Source organism: Lepidochelys kempii, chromosome 23 (genome assembly GCF_965140285.1).
Source record: "Lepidochelys kempii isolate rLepKem1 chromosome 23, rLepKem1.hap1, whole genome shotgun sequence".
Lineage (NCBI taxonomy): Eukaryota > Metazoa > Chordata > Testudines > Cheloniidae > Lepidochelys > Lepidochelys kempii.
Genome location: NC_136402.1, coordinates 9,274,628 through 9,293,751, shown reverse-complemented (window position 1 = coordinate 9,293,751; position 19,124 = coordinate 9,274,628). Strand labels below are relative to the sequence as shown.

The 19,124-nt window shown below is 49.2% G+C and overlaps 1 protein-coding gene across 2 annotated transcripts in view; it reads left to right on the top strand.

Annotated features, from left to right (window-relative positions):
• Positions 1–19,124, top strand: part of CLPTM1 (CLPTM1 regulator of GABA type A receptor forward trafficking) — a 48,825-nt gene that overhangs the window by 7,665 nt on the left and 22,036 nt on the right. For both annotated transcript variants that reach the window (XM_073321916.2, XM_073321917.2), the window contains exons 3-5: positions 1,976–2,099; positions 7,425–7,583; positions 9,607–9,724. In XM_073321916.2, the coding sequence (XP_073178017.2) occupies positions 1,976–2,099; positions 7,425–7,583; positions 9,607–9,724 (401 nt within the window). The remainder of the gene's footprint in view (positions 1–1,975; positions 2,100–7,424; positions 7,584–9,606; positions 9,725–19,124) is intronic.

Below are 19,124 nucleotides of genomic sequence, written 5' to 3'. Positions count from 1 at the left end.
TCCTGAGCCAGCTGACTTGAGCTCTGAGACTTGGTGTTGTGGTTTTTTAATCATGTTGTAGTTGTACCCTGGGGCTTGCACTGTTGCAAAGTGAGGGTGGGGACAGCAGATGAGGTAAGAGTAGAGCAGAGGCCTAGAAAGGCAAGAGTGGAAGCTTACATTCAACAGAGCCGATGTGGGAATTCAGCCCAGTGACTCAGAGGGGGCTGACTTGGGCTGGTCAGATAAAGAAGTTGAGCTTGGAATGTGGCACTCAGAGTAGATGCAAGTCTTGCAGGACACAAATTTCAGCACGCACATTCAGTGCCTGAAATGTCCTACCTCTCTTGGTTCTGTATCCTTAACACATTTTTAACAATTTTTTTGTGGCTAACTGCTCTAGAAAATAAATTCCTACCCATGTAGTCTTCACTGTAACTATTGGCTATGGCGCTTAATATTGTAACTGGCATACCTCTGCGGTACTGAACCTTGAAAGGATTGGAACTGTTAACTTTTCAACTTACTAAGGCAAATTAGCTTGCAGAAGGGGTGTCAGCAAGGACTTTCCACTTGGAAATGTGCAACACCTAGAGTTAGCTGTTTCAGTGTTAAGTGTACGAAATCTGTTGTAATATCTACTTGGCATGCCCTCTCTTAGCTCAGAGGGCTGAGTAGCGTTTTTTGGATAGGCTGTAGTTCAAAAGGAATTATCTTGGGGCAGTTCTCTGGCTTGTGCCTTACAGGAGGTTAGACTAGTTGATCACAGTGGTCCACTCTGGCCTTGGAATCTACTGTATAGGGATCCAGTACTACAGATTTCTCTGTTTGATTAAGGCTTCTCTTAGTCCCTGGTATTGCTATAGTTTATTTTCGAGCATCTGCACAGGCTTCCATATGTGCATTTAGGTTTGGGGTACTTAACTAAAAGCTGACATCACTGCCAACTTCTGTGGTCTTTGTATCCCAGTAAATTCTCACTTACTCTGTTGCCTTGCTCTGTCGAATGGTGTGAGAATTCATTGGGGACCTCTCACGTATGTGGCCTTTTCATGGACTATTTGGATCACCAAAGAGGTTTGTTAACGCAGAGTTCAGGTTGCCTGGTGAATGCTGCCTTGTACCCTTCCAGAATGTGAAGGAAAGCTAAACTTAAAACTTCTGAAAACCAGGAACTACAAATGTAGCCCCGCGTTCAGAGCCTTGTAGGGCACAAGGCAACTGTTGTTCTGCTTTTAAGTTGTTTGCCAGTGAGTTTACCTTGATGTTATCTTGAAGTGGTGGTGATAGTGAAGAGGTTATGACTAAGGGGCACCTGTGGGGCTGGACCATATGGGAGCCTCCTGCTGGGCACACCTTACTGCTTCTCAGCTACCAACTCTGTCCAGCCTCTCCATGCCATGGTACAACTAGAAGGGCCAGAGGGCAGAGGGAAAGTGGTGGTAGAGGGGCTATGAAGAGTCCATCTACCAGCTAGAGACAGCAAGTGGGGGGAGACACTTGAGACCCCTTATTGGAGCCTAATGTAGGGATCAGTGTTCTGCACACCTATATGAGGCTTGCAAAGGTGTGAAATGGCCCCTTCATCTCACTGGGTGTTCTCCCAGCTCTCCTGACCAAGCTGTGTGTATCAATGGCATGCACTGAGTGTACTTGGTTTTAGTTTCCCACACAGACTAGTCAGTTTTTCATAGTGTTGCTCAGCAGGAGCCTGTAACCGTGAACTGGCACAGAACCAGTTTACCCTGGCTGGGCCTCATGACCACAGGCTGTAAGTCTGAGAAAGTGATGTGACCGAGAGAAACCAGCGAAGCTTCTTCCGTACGGAGCTGGCTGGCTGTACAGCGAGCACAGTCCTCCTAACAGATCTGTCATCACTTCAGCTGTAGGCTTGGTGTGTGGGGCTTCTGTTATGTGATTAAGGGGGCATTTGGCTGTGGCAGAAAGGACTGGGTAAAATGTCAGTGTTAATTCACTCCCCCTCTTTCTTCCATAGGATCTTTATCATCTGGGCCATCAGCAGTTGGTTCCGTCGTGGGCCGGCACCACAGGATCAGATTAGCACTGGCGGAGCATCCCGTGTTCCGAGCCGCAACCTCTTCCCTAAAGACACTTTAATGGTAATGGTGAAAGGAGCAGGCCTTTAGCTGACCCAGGTTCTGAGTAGGGGTAGCCACCCCAACTGCATGGGTATCAGACAGTTGTTAGGGCCAATCTCAGATGTAGGGTAAATATGACCTGTGGTCCAGGTGTCTGTATCATCCTGTCCCAGAAGGATCATCATTAGTGCTTGGGGCAGAGCACTGAGACTAGAACCCTGGGAAATGAACCCCGCACTGCCACTATGTGACCTGGTGTAACTCATGTCACCTCAGTTCTCCTACTTGGAAAGTGATACCATCTCCCAGGGATGGCAAGACTGAATTAGTCAGTGTATGTGACGCAGGCCAAAATCCTCAAGATGCTCTTGAAGGGCAATACGGGTCTCCTATGTTGCACACAATTGCAGAATCCACCCAGACTTGTTCCAGAATCTCAGCTTTCCTTAAAAAAAAGAAAAAAACCTTGAAAGTGAATGATGCAATGGAGGGGAGAGGGCTGATTCTGGGAAGGGGGACGTGGTAGGGAGAGTGTTTTTGGGAAGGGTTTTGGAGGAAAGGGCTGTGTGAGGGGGGTCGAGCTTTGGTACATTTGACTTTGTGCAGCTGATGAATTCCAAAGGTAAGGGCATTTTTTCAGTGTGTTCTGATTGGAGTGAACTCGGGCTGAGTTATGTGGGCCCAGTTCCAATTCCCACTAGGATTTTGCCATGGATAGCATCTAGGGTGAGGAGTTCATTTCTCTTTCTTCTGCTCCCAAGGGTGTCTCCAAATCCCAGCCTGCTACATAGTCACTGCTCCTCTCTCTCCATATTGGACTTCTCACAGGGCAAAGGTCACTTCCTGAGTAGCCTTTTTCCTTGGTGCTGAAGGTTGGCATGGAGGAAACCTAGCAACCCTTCCTCTCCTGCATATAAACTAGCCCAGATACCTTCCTGTCCCTCTTGGGTATGGCCAGGTGGGAGCTGCTGCAACTACTGGGATCATCTCTGTGAGGGCAGGGCAGTTTGAGTGTCAGTGCACCTGAGAGATGATCAGCTAGCCAACAGGGCAAGCTGCTGCAGAGGTCTAGATGATGATTTGAAGGGAGCAGCACTTGTAGGAACGCTAGGCAGCAGCTAGAAAACCCAGGCCTGGCTCTCGGATGGGGAATTGAAGGGGTACTCCTGAGGGCGTTCTGCGCCAAAAAAACCAAATATTTTAAAATTCTGCACACAATATTTTAAAATACTGCAAATTTTATTTGTCAAATAAATGTGGAGGCTCCAGCGTGGCATTGGGGACTACAGGCCACTGGTTGCATAGAGGTGGGAGATCACTCTGCAGCTCCTCCCTGTGACACAGACTCAGCGCTGAGGCTGCATCCTACCCTGATACAGCGCAAGGACCGGGCCTGCCCCAGAAACACCCCAAGGCCCTGCCTCCCTCTGCCAGGTGCACCAGGTGTGGGCAGGCAGGCTCAGCTCAGCAAGATCCAAGTGTGGAGCAGCTTAGCATGGGGGGATCCTGGTGTGGGTTGAGAGGGTTCTGTGTGGGGCAGTCTGGGTGCACGCAGCTGAGTGGGAGATCTGGGTGCACGCAGCTGAGTGGGAGATCTGGGTGCATGAGATTGAGGGGGGGTTCTGGGTGCAAGGGTAATGGGACTGCAGGGGGGGGTCCAGGTGAAGGTAGTTGGAGCTCAGTGGGGGTGAGGGGTCTGGGGGTGTGTGGAATAGAGCTCAGCAGGGAGGTCTGGGTGTAAAGGGTTCAATGGGGGAGTCCAGATGCTGGGGGAGTAGGGCTCGGTGTGGTGGGGATCCAGGTGCGGAGGGGAGGGCAGGGTATGAGGGAGTCTGGATGCATGGGGGTTGGGTGGATGGGGGAGCAACTCCCTGTACAGTGATCCCTCCCCCTGCAGCTGATGAGTAATGGGCACAGGAAGGGAGCGGGAGAGAGTGTTTGCAGAGCTTCCTGCAGACTGGGGAGAAATCTGGGGGTGGGTCTGACCCAGTCCTGGATGCTGTGCAGTGGAAGAGGAAGTCCCATCCTCCCCAGCCCAGCCGGGACTAGCAGTTGAGCCCAGCACAGGGTAGGTGCCACCAGCTGGGTCTTCCCCAGTCCTGCCTTCTGCCTCACAGTGATTTCTCTCTGCTGGCTGCCCTGGGCACCCAAAACATCCTGCTGGGGAGTTGCATGACTGCTCTTGTGGATTCCCTTTGCTTCCCTATCAGAGAGTCATTTTTCTCCAGGGAAGCAAAGAAATCTGGGGGGGCATGAATTCTGTGCATGTGCAGTGGCTCAGAATTCCCCCAGGAGTAAAGTGGGAATGAGAAGAGATGGGTGGGGTTGCAGGAAATGAGAGAGGTTTAAAGGGAGGTAAAGTGAGAGCCAGTGGAGAAATCTTGTCCTGTGTGTGCAAGGGACACCTTGGTCCCCAAACCGTGGTTTCCTGGCTAGTGGTTTTGAGCCCTGAAATAACTTCCTTCCATTAAAGGATCGGAGTCTGGAAGAGTTCTTTCCAGTTCCCATCCCTGGTGGGATGCAGAGAAGGATGTGGTATGGCAACATTCTTCCCCCAGCTATCAGCCAGGTGCTGGTTAGGAGACTTGGAAGCTCGATCTCTGAAGTTTGAGCAGCTTGAATGGGAGGGAAGTGAAAATAGAACTCTGGGAAATGAACCCTAAACTGCCAGTGTCAGGCAGATTCCTGTGGCCTATATTCGAGCAACCCTGGAGCTGAATTAGTGGAGGTTTGAAAGCTAGGCTTTCCCTTGCTGAGGAGCAATGTCTCTCCTCTTTCCAGAGGACACTGGTTTTGGACATCACACGCTGAGCATGTCCAGCAAAGTTTGTAAAGTGTGCACCCAGATCCCTGTCAGCTCCATGGTTCTCACTGATCAGCACTTCCCCAATGGGTCAGCGCCAATAGGCTCTGCGGTGGGCCTGGGACGCTGCACGTTTACTGTTCTCTTCCACTGACTGACCAGAATTCTTTGCATGTCACCCTGGTTTTGTGCAGCTGCACCCACTTCCTGCCCACACATCATCCCCTCCTCCCCCATTTTCACACTGGGTAACCAAACCATCAAGAGGACTTGTCAAAAGTCATGTGGGAAGCTTGTGGCGGACCAGTGTCAAGCTGCAGTCTTTTGTCTCCTAGGCCTGTGCCTCTAGTACTGAGGTATTCGCCTCTTGCTGCAGAATTAGGCTCAGAATCTCAGCTCTCATTTTTAAAAAATGTATGTTTCTAGTCCTATAACCTTAAAACTGTGAGACAAGCAGAAACTGCCGCTGTGATGCTAGTGCAAGGCTGCAGGGAGCCAAACAAAATAGCGCTAAGGTGTGAACCGCCATTCAGTCAGGACCCTATGTACTCCATGGTTCTGCAGCTGCAAACTTGGCATATTTCCAGGAGGTCGTGGAGTCTGTGTTTTTTTGCTGTGGGTTTTGCCATTTTGCTATGGCTGAGTGCTGATGTTTTGTCTTGTCTCTCTGCCCCGTTGGATCCTGTCTTCACCCATCTTTGGCTCTGCAGCATTCCCCACAAGTGGAAAGCCGGTTGGATTCCAGCATGTGTTCCCTGCTCTGCTCAACGGGACCAAGCTGTAGGGGTCAGGATGCCAGAGTTGGGGGCTAGTTTGCAGCAGGGAAGCTGGAAGTGCAGGTGGTGATCAGGGCTGTCTGGAGAACGGTGCAGCAGCTGAGACCCAGGGAGATGAGCCACTAAAGCTAGCTCTGTACCCTTCTGTCTAGGATGCATGGACGGGGGTGGTTGCCATCGGGGTTATCCCAGTTCTATATGGAATATGTGGTGCCCTGCCCTTAACCCTCTACTCTACCGTGCAGCTGAAGCAAGGTGCTCATTCGTTGTCTCTGTTTTCTTAACTTTAAAAGGGACCGGGTAGCACTAGTGCATTTCCTGCTGTAGGTTTGCTCACTTGTGTTTTGAAGTCTGTTGTTTGACGGTGTCATAAGCACCTAGATTTGCAGCAGTTCTTCTGAGTGGCACTGTGACTTCAGAGCATAGATGGATTTGTCACATTACAGAGCTTATTCCACGTTCTCTGTCTTAGGCTCTCTATTTGTCTTTGGGGTTTAAAAATTCCACACCCTGAGAGGCATAGCTATACTGACATAAGACTATGTCTACACTGGCACTTTCGTTGCTAAAACTTTTGTTGCTCAGGGGTCTGAAAAAACACCCCCCTAAACGACAAAAGTTTTAGTGACAAAAAGAGCTGGTATGGACAGCGTTATGTCTGTTGACGAAGCTGCTGCCCCTCATTGGGGGTGGTTTTATTTTGTCACCAGGAGGGCGCTCTCGCAGTGAGAGAGAACGGCCACACAGTGAATCTGACAAAGGTGCGGTTGCAGCAGTACAACTGTGCCATTGTCAGGTACGCTGTGTAGATGTAGCCTAACCCCAGCGTAGACAGCTCCAGGTCAATGGAAGAATTCCATCCTAGATACCACCTCTTGGAGGAGGTGGATTACTTACACCGATGGGAGAATCCTGTCTCACTGAAGGTAGTGTCTACACTGAAGTGCTTGTCTACGTAGGAAAGTGTTTGCAGTTGTACAGATATAATTAAATCTGTATAACTATACCCGTGTAACTCCCTGTGCAGACACTCTTCTTCCAGAATAAGAGTGTTTTTTTCAGTTTAGTTTAAACCCTTTCCCAAGCAACATAAGCTAAATTTAAAAAAAGACCCTGTTCTATGGGAATACGGGTGTCTGCATAGGGAGTTATACTAATATAACTGTAGCTGTTTAAATTCAGACCTTAGCTTATACTGTTTCCCATGTAGACAAGCCCATAGTGATTGCATAGCTAACCTGCTCAGTTTACAGCTTTAGAGCTGTTTTCCTTGCAAACCCATAGTGGGATCTGAGAGTCAAGCTGGGGTCTTTCTGACTCAGCAATAAAGATTGTGCAGGCACATAAACTTTTGCAACCCTGTTGCCCTGTGTGGATCACATAGGTATGACAGAGGGCAGGACTTGTCAGTTGGCATGCTGCTAAAGATCCTGATGACACACAAGCCACACCAGACTCCAGGTTCCCCTCGCATTCCTGTGCTGCCTCTGCATGGTTAACTGGAGTCAAAAGCAGGAGAAACTTATGTTAGCCAGCAGATGTAACTGTTCTCTTGTGAGCTGTCTGCTGAGTCAAAAGGGGCCACTTGTCAGAGCAGAACCACACTTCACAGGTAAGTAATACAGCATTACAGTTGGAGTTCCATCCAGGGGTGGCTATCTGCTCCTGGCAGAGTATCCCCTTTCACCCACCCTCCCTTCAGTATTTTAATGTCACCATCACGCTGAGCTGTCTGCCAGAAGCAACCCTCCTCTCCTCTCCCTGCAGGACCTTCACGTGTATATCTCAGAGCATGAGCACTTTACAGATTTTAATGTCACCTCAGCACTGTTTTGGGAGCAACGGGATCTTGTCTATGGTGACTGGACCAGTGGTGAGAATGCAGATGGGTGCTATGAACGCTATGCAGAGTTAGACATTCCTGAGGTTAGTACATAACTGATTTCTCTCTTCCTAGGTGGTTTTTCTCCTGACGCTGGATAATGGGCCATAGAATGGAGCACTGACATGGAGATGAGTTGTTTTCTCCCCTTTTTTGCTCTGTGTCCTCCTTTTAAAGCCTCAGATGAAATGCTTAGGCTAAGGCATTGCAGGCTTTCCCTCTGCAGCCTTCAGGGATTTTACGGAGTGACTGATCTTTCCATAAGTAAGGTGTAGCTGGCATTCTGTTGCAAGCTTGAGTTTCACTCTCCTGATTTGGCCAGCAATAAACTCCCCTGCCTGCAATGTCCTTTCTGTCCTTGTTCCAGAGCAGGAGTCAAATGCTGAGATGTACATGCACAAGGCATTGGTCAGCTTGCAAAACCAGCACCATTTCCTTGTTTGCAAATGAGTGTTGTCTTTGGGTGGTGGCGAGCTGCTGCTCTGCCAGTAATGGTGAAGTCTGGAACAACTCCTTTTATTCAGACCCAGCCTTCTCTCTCTGCCCATATAACTGAAACTCTCACCCAGGTCCCTTATGTCCCATCCCGACTCTGGCTCCTTGCTACCTCTGGCCTGTTCAAAATGCCACTGCTGAGATAGTGTTCTTGATATGTCAGTTGGACTATATTACTCTCCCTCTTCTATTTGCTCTGCTAGCTCCCCCTTTTGCCTTCTCAGACTTCAGCTGCATGCTATCACTCTTCAAGTCCCTCCTTCCAGCTGTTACTGTTTGCTAGCAAGTAGTCTCCTGCCACTCCTCCTGCAGTGTCTGCCTCAACAGCCTGCTTGCCTGTAGCTCCCATAGTGCTTGCTTCTGGGCCATAAGTAGGCAAGGATCATCATCTCTAAATTGATCTGTCAAGCCACTATCCAATCTTTCTCCAAACTCCTCCTAAAAATCTGCTGCTACAGGACACTGACCACTGCAGTGGCAGACAGATGGCCCTTGGGGATTACCGAGGCCTGGCTTGGTTGTCTTTTAGTTTTTAATCTCATAAACATGTTTTAAAAAACCCCAAAGTTACTTGGAGCCGCTGAGGGGGCTGGGCTGGGTTGGGGGTAGAGCCAAAGATAAGATGGGGTGGGGCCAGGTTGCAAGTGGAGCCACTGAAGTGGTGGGGCTGGGCTGTGGGTGGGGCCATGTGATCCTATCACTTCTCACCCATATTCTTTCTTTTATGCCCACTTAGTTTTGTCTGCTATTAAGCTGTACGTTTTTTAAACCATCCATGTCTGAATGGCTCCCACGCAATGGGGCTTCACCTCCCTCAGGCCCCATGGCGTTACTGTAATACAAAACAGTCTTTGGAACAGCCTTATTCATCAGTCACAGGGATTCATTTCTTGAGTCACCCCAAAAGGTTGAATACTTTGCAGCCTCTGTATGGTTAAGAGTGGGCTCCTGCCTTCCTTATGGCCAGACAGAGCATGGGAAACCTCCTTTATCTAATCATGATTAGACAAGTAGCATTCCGAGAGCAGCCATTCCCACTGTTCAAACATATTATGCAAGTATTATGCACAGAGGTAATTTATGGGCAAGGCTGTCTTTTGTTCCAGGTTTGTACAGCACCTAGCACAACAGGGTCCTGGTCCATGGCTGGGGCTCCTCGGCACTATGGTAATATAAATAAACAGCAGACTGAAATAAGGGAAGTGTGGCACTTACATGGAAAAAGCAATGGTCCTGTAGTGATGAAGCTTTATGTTTAAAATTGTAGAGATATGTAAATCTAGTTATAAAACCGGTGTTGTGATGTTCCCCTCGTATGGGCCCTATGTATTAAGCATTTTCATTACACAGGAAATAGCCATGTCACTTTGGATTAGCCAGTGGACTCACTGGAGCATAACGGATGCTATTAGTGCATCCAGAAGAGGAAAGCAATGTGCCTTGAAGTGATCATGACGGGCACAGTAAGCTGCTTGATGCAGACTGCTCTGCGTAGCCTAGGCAGTGTCGTTCCTGGTTTTCCAATGCAGGGAATGAGGCGGCTAACCATCCTGTTGGTGTGTGTGATTTCAGAGTGTGCAGCACAATGGCTCCATGTACGTCCATGTGTATTTTACGAAGAGTGGCTTCCATCCTGATCCCAAACAGAAGAACTTGTACAGAAGACTTGCTACAGTTCACACATCACGAAGTAAGACTGCTCTTGCTGGCATGTGTGGTGGGGTTCAATAGTGTTTGATTTCCATCTTCTGAAGCATTGGGGATGGTCATGGCTGGAGATGGGACAGTAGCGGGGCCAGGGCTCTGAGGTGGCATCGAGCGTTCTTTCTCAGGTGCTTGGCTGGCTGGTTTTTGCTTACATGCTCAGGATTGAACTGGTTGCCATACATGGGGTTGGAAAGGAATTTTCCCCCCAGGTCAGCGTGGCAGGGACCTCGGGGTTTTTCACCTTCCTATGCAGCGTGTGGGTGCTAGTCACTTGCTAAGATTATCTGGGTGTATCTCACTTAATCATTTCCCTGCAATTGTGGGGGCCTTGGGCACTGGTGCCCCTCGGTCCCTTTTGTTCTCCGACTCTGGCATATAATAGTCTAGTCTTCTGAGCGCTGTAATGCTTAGGTCTAATGTTGGTTGTTGAGTTTACTGTGCAGATGCTGGGTACTGTTGGTGGCCTGTGATACACGGGAGGTCAGACTCTGAGGCGGTGGTCCCCAATGTTCCCTCTAATTTTTTCTATTCATGTGCAGCATAAATGTTATGTGTACCGAGGTATGTGCAGATGTTCGCCACCAGTAGAAACAAAAAACCTAGAGACAATGTATATTTTTGAAGAGTTACCATAGGGATAATTAGTCCACCAGGACAGCTTAGGCATTTTAGAACTCATGGCTCAAAGAATCAAATTTAAAGAGAAATAAAAATTATGAAATGCATAAACCAGTCAAAACACTATAATTTTATTCTTTCAAAGTGTGTTATTTTAGCAAATATACATGCACTGCAGGAAGTGCCAAGAAGTAACAGCAACAATAATACAAGTGTGTGTTGGGAGGTGTGTGGTCTGCTGGGGAAACCCGTACGCTGTCTCTTTAAGACACACTGAAAGCTCTCCTACTCTATCCTGAGCCCTGTTGTCTTCCCCCTCCCCTGCTCGCAGAGATGGGGTATGTGGCAAGGGGAGTGAGCATGGAGTTGGGGGGGCGCAGCGGGAGACTGTGTGAGCTGGCTGCTGGGGAAATCAAGGTGGGGGAAGGGGCACCTGAACACATGCTGCTGGCTGTGCAGACTCTGCTAATCAGCTGGGCAGCACTGGAATGTCTCCTGTGCAGCTGCCCAAGTGGGCAGCTTACAGGGAATGCAGATGGGTCCCTTCAAGCATTAAACTCTGACTGTCTGATTATGTATATAGTGCTCGAGCAGTGTGTGATAACTGGTGTCACAGTACAGAAGTGTTCTAATACTAGAAGAACTAACTGAGAGGCTACCATAGTGCTGTGTTGGTTACATGTACCTTTTGTGTCTTGCGCTTTCTAACTAAGGACTTGTCTACATGGTAAGTTTAGTGGAGGCAAGCTATGGTGTGATTCTACAGCAGTGGTTCTCAAACTTATTTGATCGCACCCCCCTTCTTTTTGTCTGTAGTAGCTTACAGTGCCCCACCCCCCCTTCTGGGCACCTGGCCAGCAGCCACCACTCTCCTTCTGCCCAGATCTGAATGTGCGTAGTAAGTCTCCCCTCTCCCCCTCAAAGTTTCTCAGGATCCCCAGAATACGTTCTGCGCCACCCAGTTTGAGAACCTCTGTTCTACTGTGCTCTTACTTGCCATGTGATACATAGATTCCAAGGCCAAAAAGGACCACTAGTGTTATGTCCTGTACAGCACAGGCCAGAGAACTTCCCCAACATTATTCCTTTTGAAGTAGAACATCTCTTATTTTAAAAAAAAAAAAAAAATTCAACCTTGGTTTAAAAATTCCCAGTGATGAAAAATTCACGATGACCCTTCGTTAGTTATCCAATGGATAATTATCCTCACAATTAAAAAATGTGTACCGTCTTTCCAATTTGAATTTTTCTAACTTCAACTTCCAGACATTGGATCATGTTAGACTGTTCTCTGCTAGACTGAAAAGCCCATTATCAAATATTTGTTTCCCAGGCAGGTACTGTAATCCAGTCATCCCTTAACCTTTTCTTTGTTAAGCTAAATAGTGAGCTCCTTGAGTCTATCACTATAAGGCAGGTTTTCTAATACTTTAATCATTTTCATGGCTCTTTTCTGACCTCGCTCCAATTTATCAATATCCTTCTTGAATTGTGGACAACAGAACGGGGGACACTATCCTAGCAGTGGTCACACCAATGCCAAATACTGAGATAAAAGAACCTCTCTACTTGTAGGTTTCAGAGTAGCAGCCGTGTTAGTCTGTATCCGCAAAAAGAACAGGAGTACTTGTAACACCTTAGAGACTAACAAATTTATTTGATCATAAGCTTTTGTGAGCTACAGCTCACTTCATCGGATGCATCTACTTTATACTTGATTTTTCTGTTTGTGCATCCCAGCCCTTTTGGCCACAGCATCACACTGGGAGCTCATGGTTAGCTGATTATCCACCACGATCCCCTAATCTTTTTCAGAGCTGCTGCTGCTTCCCAGGAGAGAGTCCCCCATCCTATAGGGGTGTCCTACGTTCTTTGTTCTCGATGTATGCCTTTACCTGTATTAAAATAATACTGTTTGCTGGCACCCAGTTGACCAAGCAATCCAGATCTTTAAATCAGCAACCTGCCCCTTGCCAGAACCCTGCTAAAAACACACCTGCTTGATGAGGCCCCCCCCTTACAATTACTTTGAGACCTATCAGCATATTTAATTTAAAGTATCATGTTAATTTTGTATCTTCCTAGGTTTTAATCAAAATGGTGTGGGATACATATTAAGTGCCCTACAGAAGTCTTATTATATTACAACTATTATCTTTATCAGCAAAATTTGTAATCTCATACCAATCAAGTTAGGATCTATTTTCCATAAACCCATGTAGATTGGTATGAATAATATTACTCTACTTTTATTCTTTCTTAATCGAGTCCCATATCAGGCATTCCATTATCTTGCTGAGGATCAGCGTCAGGCCTACCTAGGTCATCACATCTACGGTTTTTAAATATTAGCACATTTGCTTTCTTCCATTCTTTGGAAACTCTGTGGAAGTTACAGGATTTTTTGAAAAATGAGTATTGATAGTCCAATAAGCTCCTCCTCCAACTCTTTTTAAACTCTTGGGTGCAAGTAACCCAAATGAGCTGATTTAAAAATTTCTAGCTTTGGTAGCTGCTGTTCTTCTGAGTGGTTGCTCATGTCCATTCCATTCTAGGTGTGTGCATGCCCACATGCATAGTCGGAGAGTTTTGCCTTAGTGATATCCGTAGGGTCGGCTACGGCACCTGCTTGAGTGCCGCGCTCACGCGTCGGTATATTAGGCGCTGCCGGCCCTACGCCCTCTGATTTCCTTCTTACTGCCTGTGACAGTTAGTCGGAGCACCTTGTCTTGCATTGCAAGAGCGTTAGCGGTTCTTACAACCCATTGTTCTGTCTCCTTTGTATTAGTTTATAGGTACTTAGACCATTAAGTTAAGTGTTAGTATAGTTTAGTAGGTGCGGCAGGCCGATGCCCATTAGCGACCCCCACAAGAGCTGTTTAAAGTGTTTGGGGGACAAGTGCAGTAATCTACAAAAACTTTCGCCCTCGAACTCAAAAGGAGTGGGATACCCAGTTGAGGGCTCTCCTTATAGAGGGTGCACTTCGTTCTGCCTCAGAGCCCTCCCAATTGGACTCCATGCCTAGCACCTCGGCATCAGTGCGGAACGTATTCCCAACACTGGGGTCCGTCCGGCACCGTTCCCCCTCACTGGTGCCTAAGAAGCGGCTGCAGACGAAGGGCCTGCCAGCACCAGAGGGGAAGGGGGCTTCAGGAAAAGGACCTGTCAGGCCACATACCCACCCCAGAGCTACACAGGGATACCGTTATGGTCCGACCCCCCCCGCCCCTCCAAGCTACCCAGGGATCTGCCCCTTGGTAATGGCAAGGGGCTCCAGCTCCTCGTAGGTTCTTCAGTGCCCAAAGCAGTCCTGGCAGCCACAGATCAAATAGGCCGGCTGGCACTGTAGACACCAAGCCAGGTGACAGGCCCCGCTAAGGCCCCCAGCATCCAAGGGCAAGCCGGTTGTGGGACTGCCCTCTAAATCAGTGGAACATCCCTGGTCCCCAGACCACAGGTGCAGGTACCGCAGTCCCAGTTCCCGTTTAGAAGACCAGGTTTCTCACGCCACAATCTCCACCTACGAGACTCCATGACACCTCAGGACACCTGAGTTAAGGCACCAAACCCCATACCCAGGGTACCATCGGACCTCCCGCCAGAGATCACCATGGCGCAGGTTACCATCGCCTAGGCGGTCTCCCAGGCATCGGTCCCCTCTGGTCCGGGATAGTTCCCAATTGCGGCACTGGTCTCCGACTCCTTGGTACCGCTCTTCGAACAGACACTGATCCTCGCCCTCTCCTTACTGGTCGCCGACGAGGTTCAATCAGCAGACTTGGGCCTCTACAGCTCCACCCTGGTCTCTGGATGGGCAGTGGTCTGGGTCGGAGTGGCAGTTCAGCCCCTCACCAAGGAAAGGTGAGTCACCACCAACCGGCAAGGCTGGCACAGCTCCCGCAGTGGCGGTGTGGCAGCAGAGCCCGTGGCCCACGCAGTGGCAGAACTGGAACCCATGGAGTGTGCTCCCACCATTTCTCCCTGGCCACATCAGACAAGCTGCCTCCAGCACCACTGACACCAGAATTGGAGCACGGTGCCGAATCTGAAGTGGGGGCAACACACCCAAGGAGCCATCCCCAGACAAGGAAGGGGAAGCTGCCCCTCCCCCTGCAGTGCAGTCGTCGTCCTCTCCCAATGAAACGGTGGTAGGCGCATCCCAAACAGGCAACCCCCCCCCCCCCCCCCAACGACTTTAAGGTGCACCAGGCCCTCCTCAAAAGGGTAGCTGCCAATCTGACCTTGGAGGTCAAGAAGCTAGCGAAGGAGTCTGACGACCTCTTTAATGTTATATCCTCTACCACCCTGGCCTGGGTTGCGCTGCCTGTCTACCCAGAGGTCCTTAAAATTGCCAAATCAGTATGGCAGACTCCCTCTTCCATTCTGTCTACTGCCAAGAAGGCTGAAAAGAAGTACTATGTCCCTGCAAAGGGATTTGAATACCTGTACGCCCACCCTCCAGCAGCGTCCTTGGTCATGTCCGCTATCAATGAGTGGGACAGTCAGGGCCAGCCTAGTGGCACACCAAAAAATAGACGCCAAGAGGTGGGACTGGTTTAGCAGGAAAATTTATTGGACAGCCAGCCTTCAATTTCGGGTGTCTAACCATCAGGCCCTATGAGGCAGGTACAACTTCAATCTGTGGGACTCCATTAGCAAATTCAAGGATGCCCTTCCATGGGACCAGGTCCAGGCGTTTGTCACCTTAGTGGAGAAAGGCAGAGCGGTAGCGCGAGGCACCCTCCAGATGGCCTGGGATACTACGAACTCAGTGGCCAAGGTGGTCGTCTCTGTGGTGGTCATGAGGCTCAGCTCCTGGCTACAGTCCCCCAGAGTCTGAGGAGATGCAGACCACTCTTCAGGACCTCCGTTTTGAGGTAACAGGGCTCTTCTCTGAGCTTACCAATGCTCAGCTCCACAGCCTTAAAGACTCCCATGCCACCCTCTGTTCCTGGGGCCTGCACACTCCTCAGCAGGCTAGGAAGCCGCTCCATCCTCCACCTCTTCAGTCAAGATACAGGGCATCCCCTGTTCAAGCACTTACAGGAAAAAGGACAAAGACGAGGTTTAAGCAGCAGCACCCTTCATCTTCCCGTTCCTGTGCCCAGCCTGGTCCTTCCAGAAGCAGGCATTTTGAGGGTGCACCTGAGGACGGCTACCCAGTCGCTTCCCAGGATCCACCCTCTTATTCTTTCCTCAACTGCCTGCGCCCCTTCCAGTTGGCCTGGTCGTGGCTCACCTCAGACCATTGGGTGCTTGACGTAATATCTTCGGGCTACACTCTGCAGTTCATGGCCGACTCTCCCTCCCACCCTCCTTCCCTGTCCCCCTTCAGAGACCTTTCTCACAAGCAACTCCTCGTTCGAGAGGTCGAGAACCTCCTGACCCTGTGGGCAGTGGAGGCGGTCCATTGGGACATGAAAGGGAAAGGGTTCTACTTCCGCTACTTCCTAATCCTGAAAGCAAAAGGAGACCTCAGACAATTCTTGACCTGCGCTGCCTCAACGAGTCTCAAGAAGTTGAAGTTTCACATGGTCTCCCTGGCCTCCATTATCCACTCCTCTCGCCACCTCTCACACGTGCCTGCGGTTGTTGGGCCACATGACAGCCTGTACTTATGTGGTCTGGCATTTGTGGTTCCACCTCAGGCAGTTTCAGGCATGGCTGGCGTCGGTCTACATCCCCAACGGACATAGCATGAACCATCTAGTCAGAGTCCTGGACCATGTCCTGTCGTCACTCACATGGGGGAAAGATCCTGTATTGGTGTTGAAGGGAGTTCCCATTGGTTACCCTCGTCTCTGATGCTTTGGACCTGGGGTGGATAGCCCACCTGGGCAATCTCAGCATGCAAGGTCTCTGGTTTGGTCTCGATCGCTCCATACACATCAATGTCAGGGAGCTCAGAGCTGTTTGCTTGGTCTGCCACGCCTTCCTACCTCTCATAAAGAGCAGAGTGGTTCGGGTCCTGATGGACGTTACAGCAGCTATGTTCTATATTGGGGAGGGTTAACTTTTTGGTCCAAGGGCCACATCAGTGTGTGAAACTGTATAGAGGGCCGGGTAAGGAAGGCTGTGCCCCGCCCCCAAATATCCTGACCCCCATCCGCTCCCTCCCACTTCCCGCCCCGTGACCGCCCCCCTCAGAACCTCCGACCCATCTGTTAGGGGGCTTATTCCTTCACCCACTTACTTCCCTGGTCCTTCTCGCATGAACAGAGAGCAACAATACCCGAAGTCCAAAGGTGCAAACAATTCGATGTTTATTGGGGTGAACTTCCAGCAAGCATGATTCCAGTTTCCTTCCTTAGTATCCTCCTTCCCAGCTCTGACACCACAAAGCCTTACACCTGTGTCCCTGTTCCCATTCCTACCCTTAGCCAAACATGATTCCAATTTCCTTACTCCCATTCCCTGTTCCCATTTCCCCCTTTAGCAAAACATGATTCCAATTTTCTTATCCCCATTCCCTGTTCCAATCTCACACACCCACATGCCCATGCCCACCCCCACCCACACCCACACCCACACCCCAGTCACTTCCTCATTGACTACAGATTATATAGTAAAACTTGAGTTCTGCTTAGCTATACCTTAACCAATCATTTTCCTGAAATTTAACTAACCAATCCTAACATATTGTAACATGATTATGTAACCAATTATATCCCACCACCTCAATTAGTTTACACCCAGCAAAATTAATTATACAGCAGACAGGAACAATCACAGAACCAGACAGAGATTATACAGACAAACAACAGCAAAGTGGGAACTATAATGACAAAACAATACAGAAGTGAGGATTTCACATCCCAGCTATTGATAAGTGAGTTCTTGCCAGACAGGATGCTATCAAACTAAGTTTCCTTTTACATTTTCTAGGCACTTCCCTTTCTCTGGAGGTGATAGGAATACAGTCCTGTCCTGATAGTGCCTAACAGCCCAATAGCACCTTATTTCAATGTGACTAGTTTGGAATGTGAGGATGTGACCGTTCGCTTCCCAGCTTATGGCTGCCTCTGCTGCTTAGCCAAAGGCCTGAGCCTAAGCACAGGGCCACAAACTGTCACAGTTAGAGAAGGCCCTTACACCAGCAGACAGTGATTTTGATTCTTTCTTTTATACCTCTATCACTAGCCAAGTGATAAGAATACACCTAAATTCTTAGAGTACAGGCCTTTGCAGACAGGCCTGAATATCTATATCCTAACACCATCCAACCCCCCTTGCTCCTTGTCCCCTGACCGACCCCTATCCATACCCTCGGCCCCCTGTCCCCTAACTGCCCCCCTGCGGTACCTCGTGCCTCTTATCCAAACTCCCCCCCACCCCACACACCCCCCCGCCACCTTACCATGCAGCTCAGAGCAGCAGGACCTCACCGCCTGGCCGGAGCCAGTCACACTGCCCATGCAGTGGCGTTGCTGCGGGGGAGGGAAAACAGCGGGGGAGGGGCTGGGGGCTAGCCTCCCCAGCCAGGAGCTCAAGGGCCAGGCAGGACCGTCAGCCCACAGGCTGTAGTTCGCCCACCTCTGTTCTATATCAACAAGCAAGGCGGAGCCAGATCATCTGCTCTTTGCCAAGATGCTCTCCAGCTATGGGATTTCTGAGTACAACATGACCTCCATCTGGTGGCCACTCACCTCCATGGAGCCAAGAAGACTTTGGCAGATCGCCTAAGCAGGACCTTCTTATCTTGCCACAAGTGGTCCCTCCATCCAGAGGTGATCAGCATCATCTTCCAAAGGTGGGGAACTCCCCTGGTGGACCTCTTCATGTCCAGGGAGAGCAGGAAGTGCCACCTTTTCTGCTCCATTCGGGGGTCTGAGAGAGGCTCCTTGTCGGATGCTTTCCTGCTCCCATTGTCGAGCGCTCTGATACGCGCCTTCCCTCAAGTTCCGTTCATTCCACAGAATCCTCGTGAAGATCAAGCAGGACTGGGCTAGGGTATAGAGCGTCACACCTACCTTTTCGTAACTGCTGTTCTTCGAGATGTGTTGCTCATGTTTGTTCCATTAACCAACTCTCCTGGCCCTCTGTCGGAGTTGCTGGCAAGAAGGAACCAAGAGGGCATAGGGTTGGCAGTGCCTAATATACTGATGCATGAGCACGGCACTCAGTGGGGCACCACAGTCGACCCTATGGATACAGCTAAGGCAAAAATCTCTGACAACTGGGTACGTGGTCATGCACACACCTAGAATGGAATGGACGTGAGCAACACATCTCGAAGAACAACAGTTATGAAAAGGTAGGTAACTGTTTTTTCAACATCCTCATAATTTACTATTGGAATGGAAAGAGTGTCATCACATAACTTGACTACATGAGGGTTTTTCCAAATAAAGAACAAATATTTATTGAACACTTCTGCCTTTTCTGCATTATATTGATAATTCTACCATTTCCATCGAGTAATGGACCAGTACCATTGATAGGATTCTTTTGGTTCTTGATATATTTAAAACGCTGTTTCTTATTGCCCTTAACTCTACTGACCATAGATTTCTCCTTGTGTCCCTTTGCTTCCCTTATCAATTTTCTACAATTTTGAGATTCTGATTTATGTTCATTACTATTGAGTTCCCCTTTCTTCCATATTTTTATAGCTGCTTTCACTTCCTCTCTAAGCTAGGTTGGCCTTGCTGCAGTGCACGGAAAGGTCTATAGTGCACTATGGCATACTGCTGTTAAACTGGAGCACGTTAAAGCACACGGGGGAACTTTTAGTGCACTCTAGGGGGGCCCACACGTCGAGTTA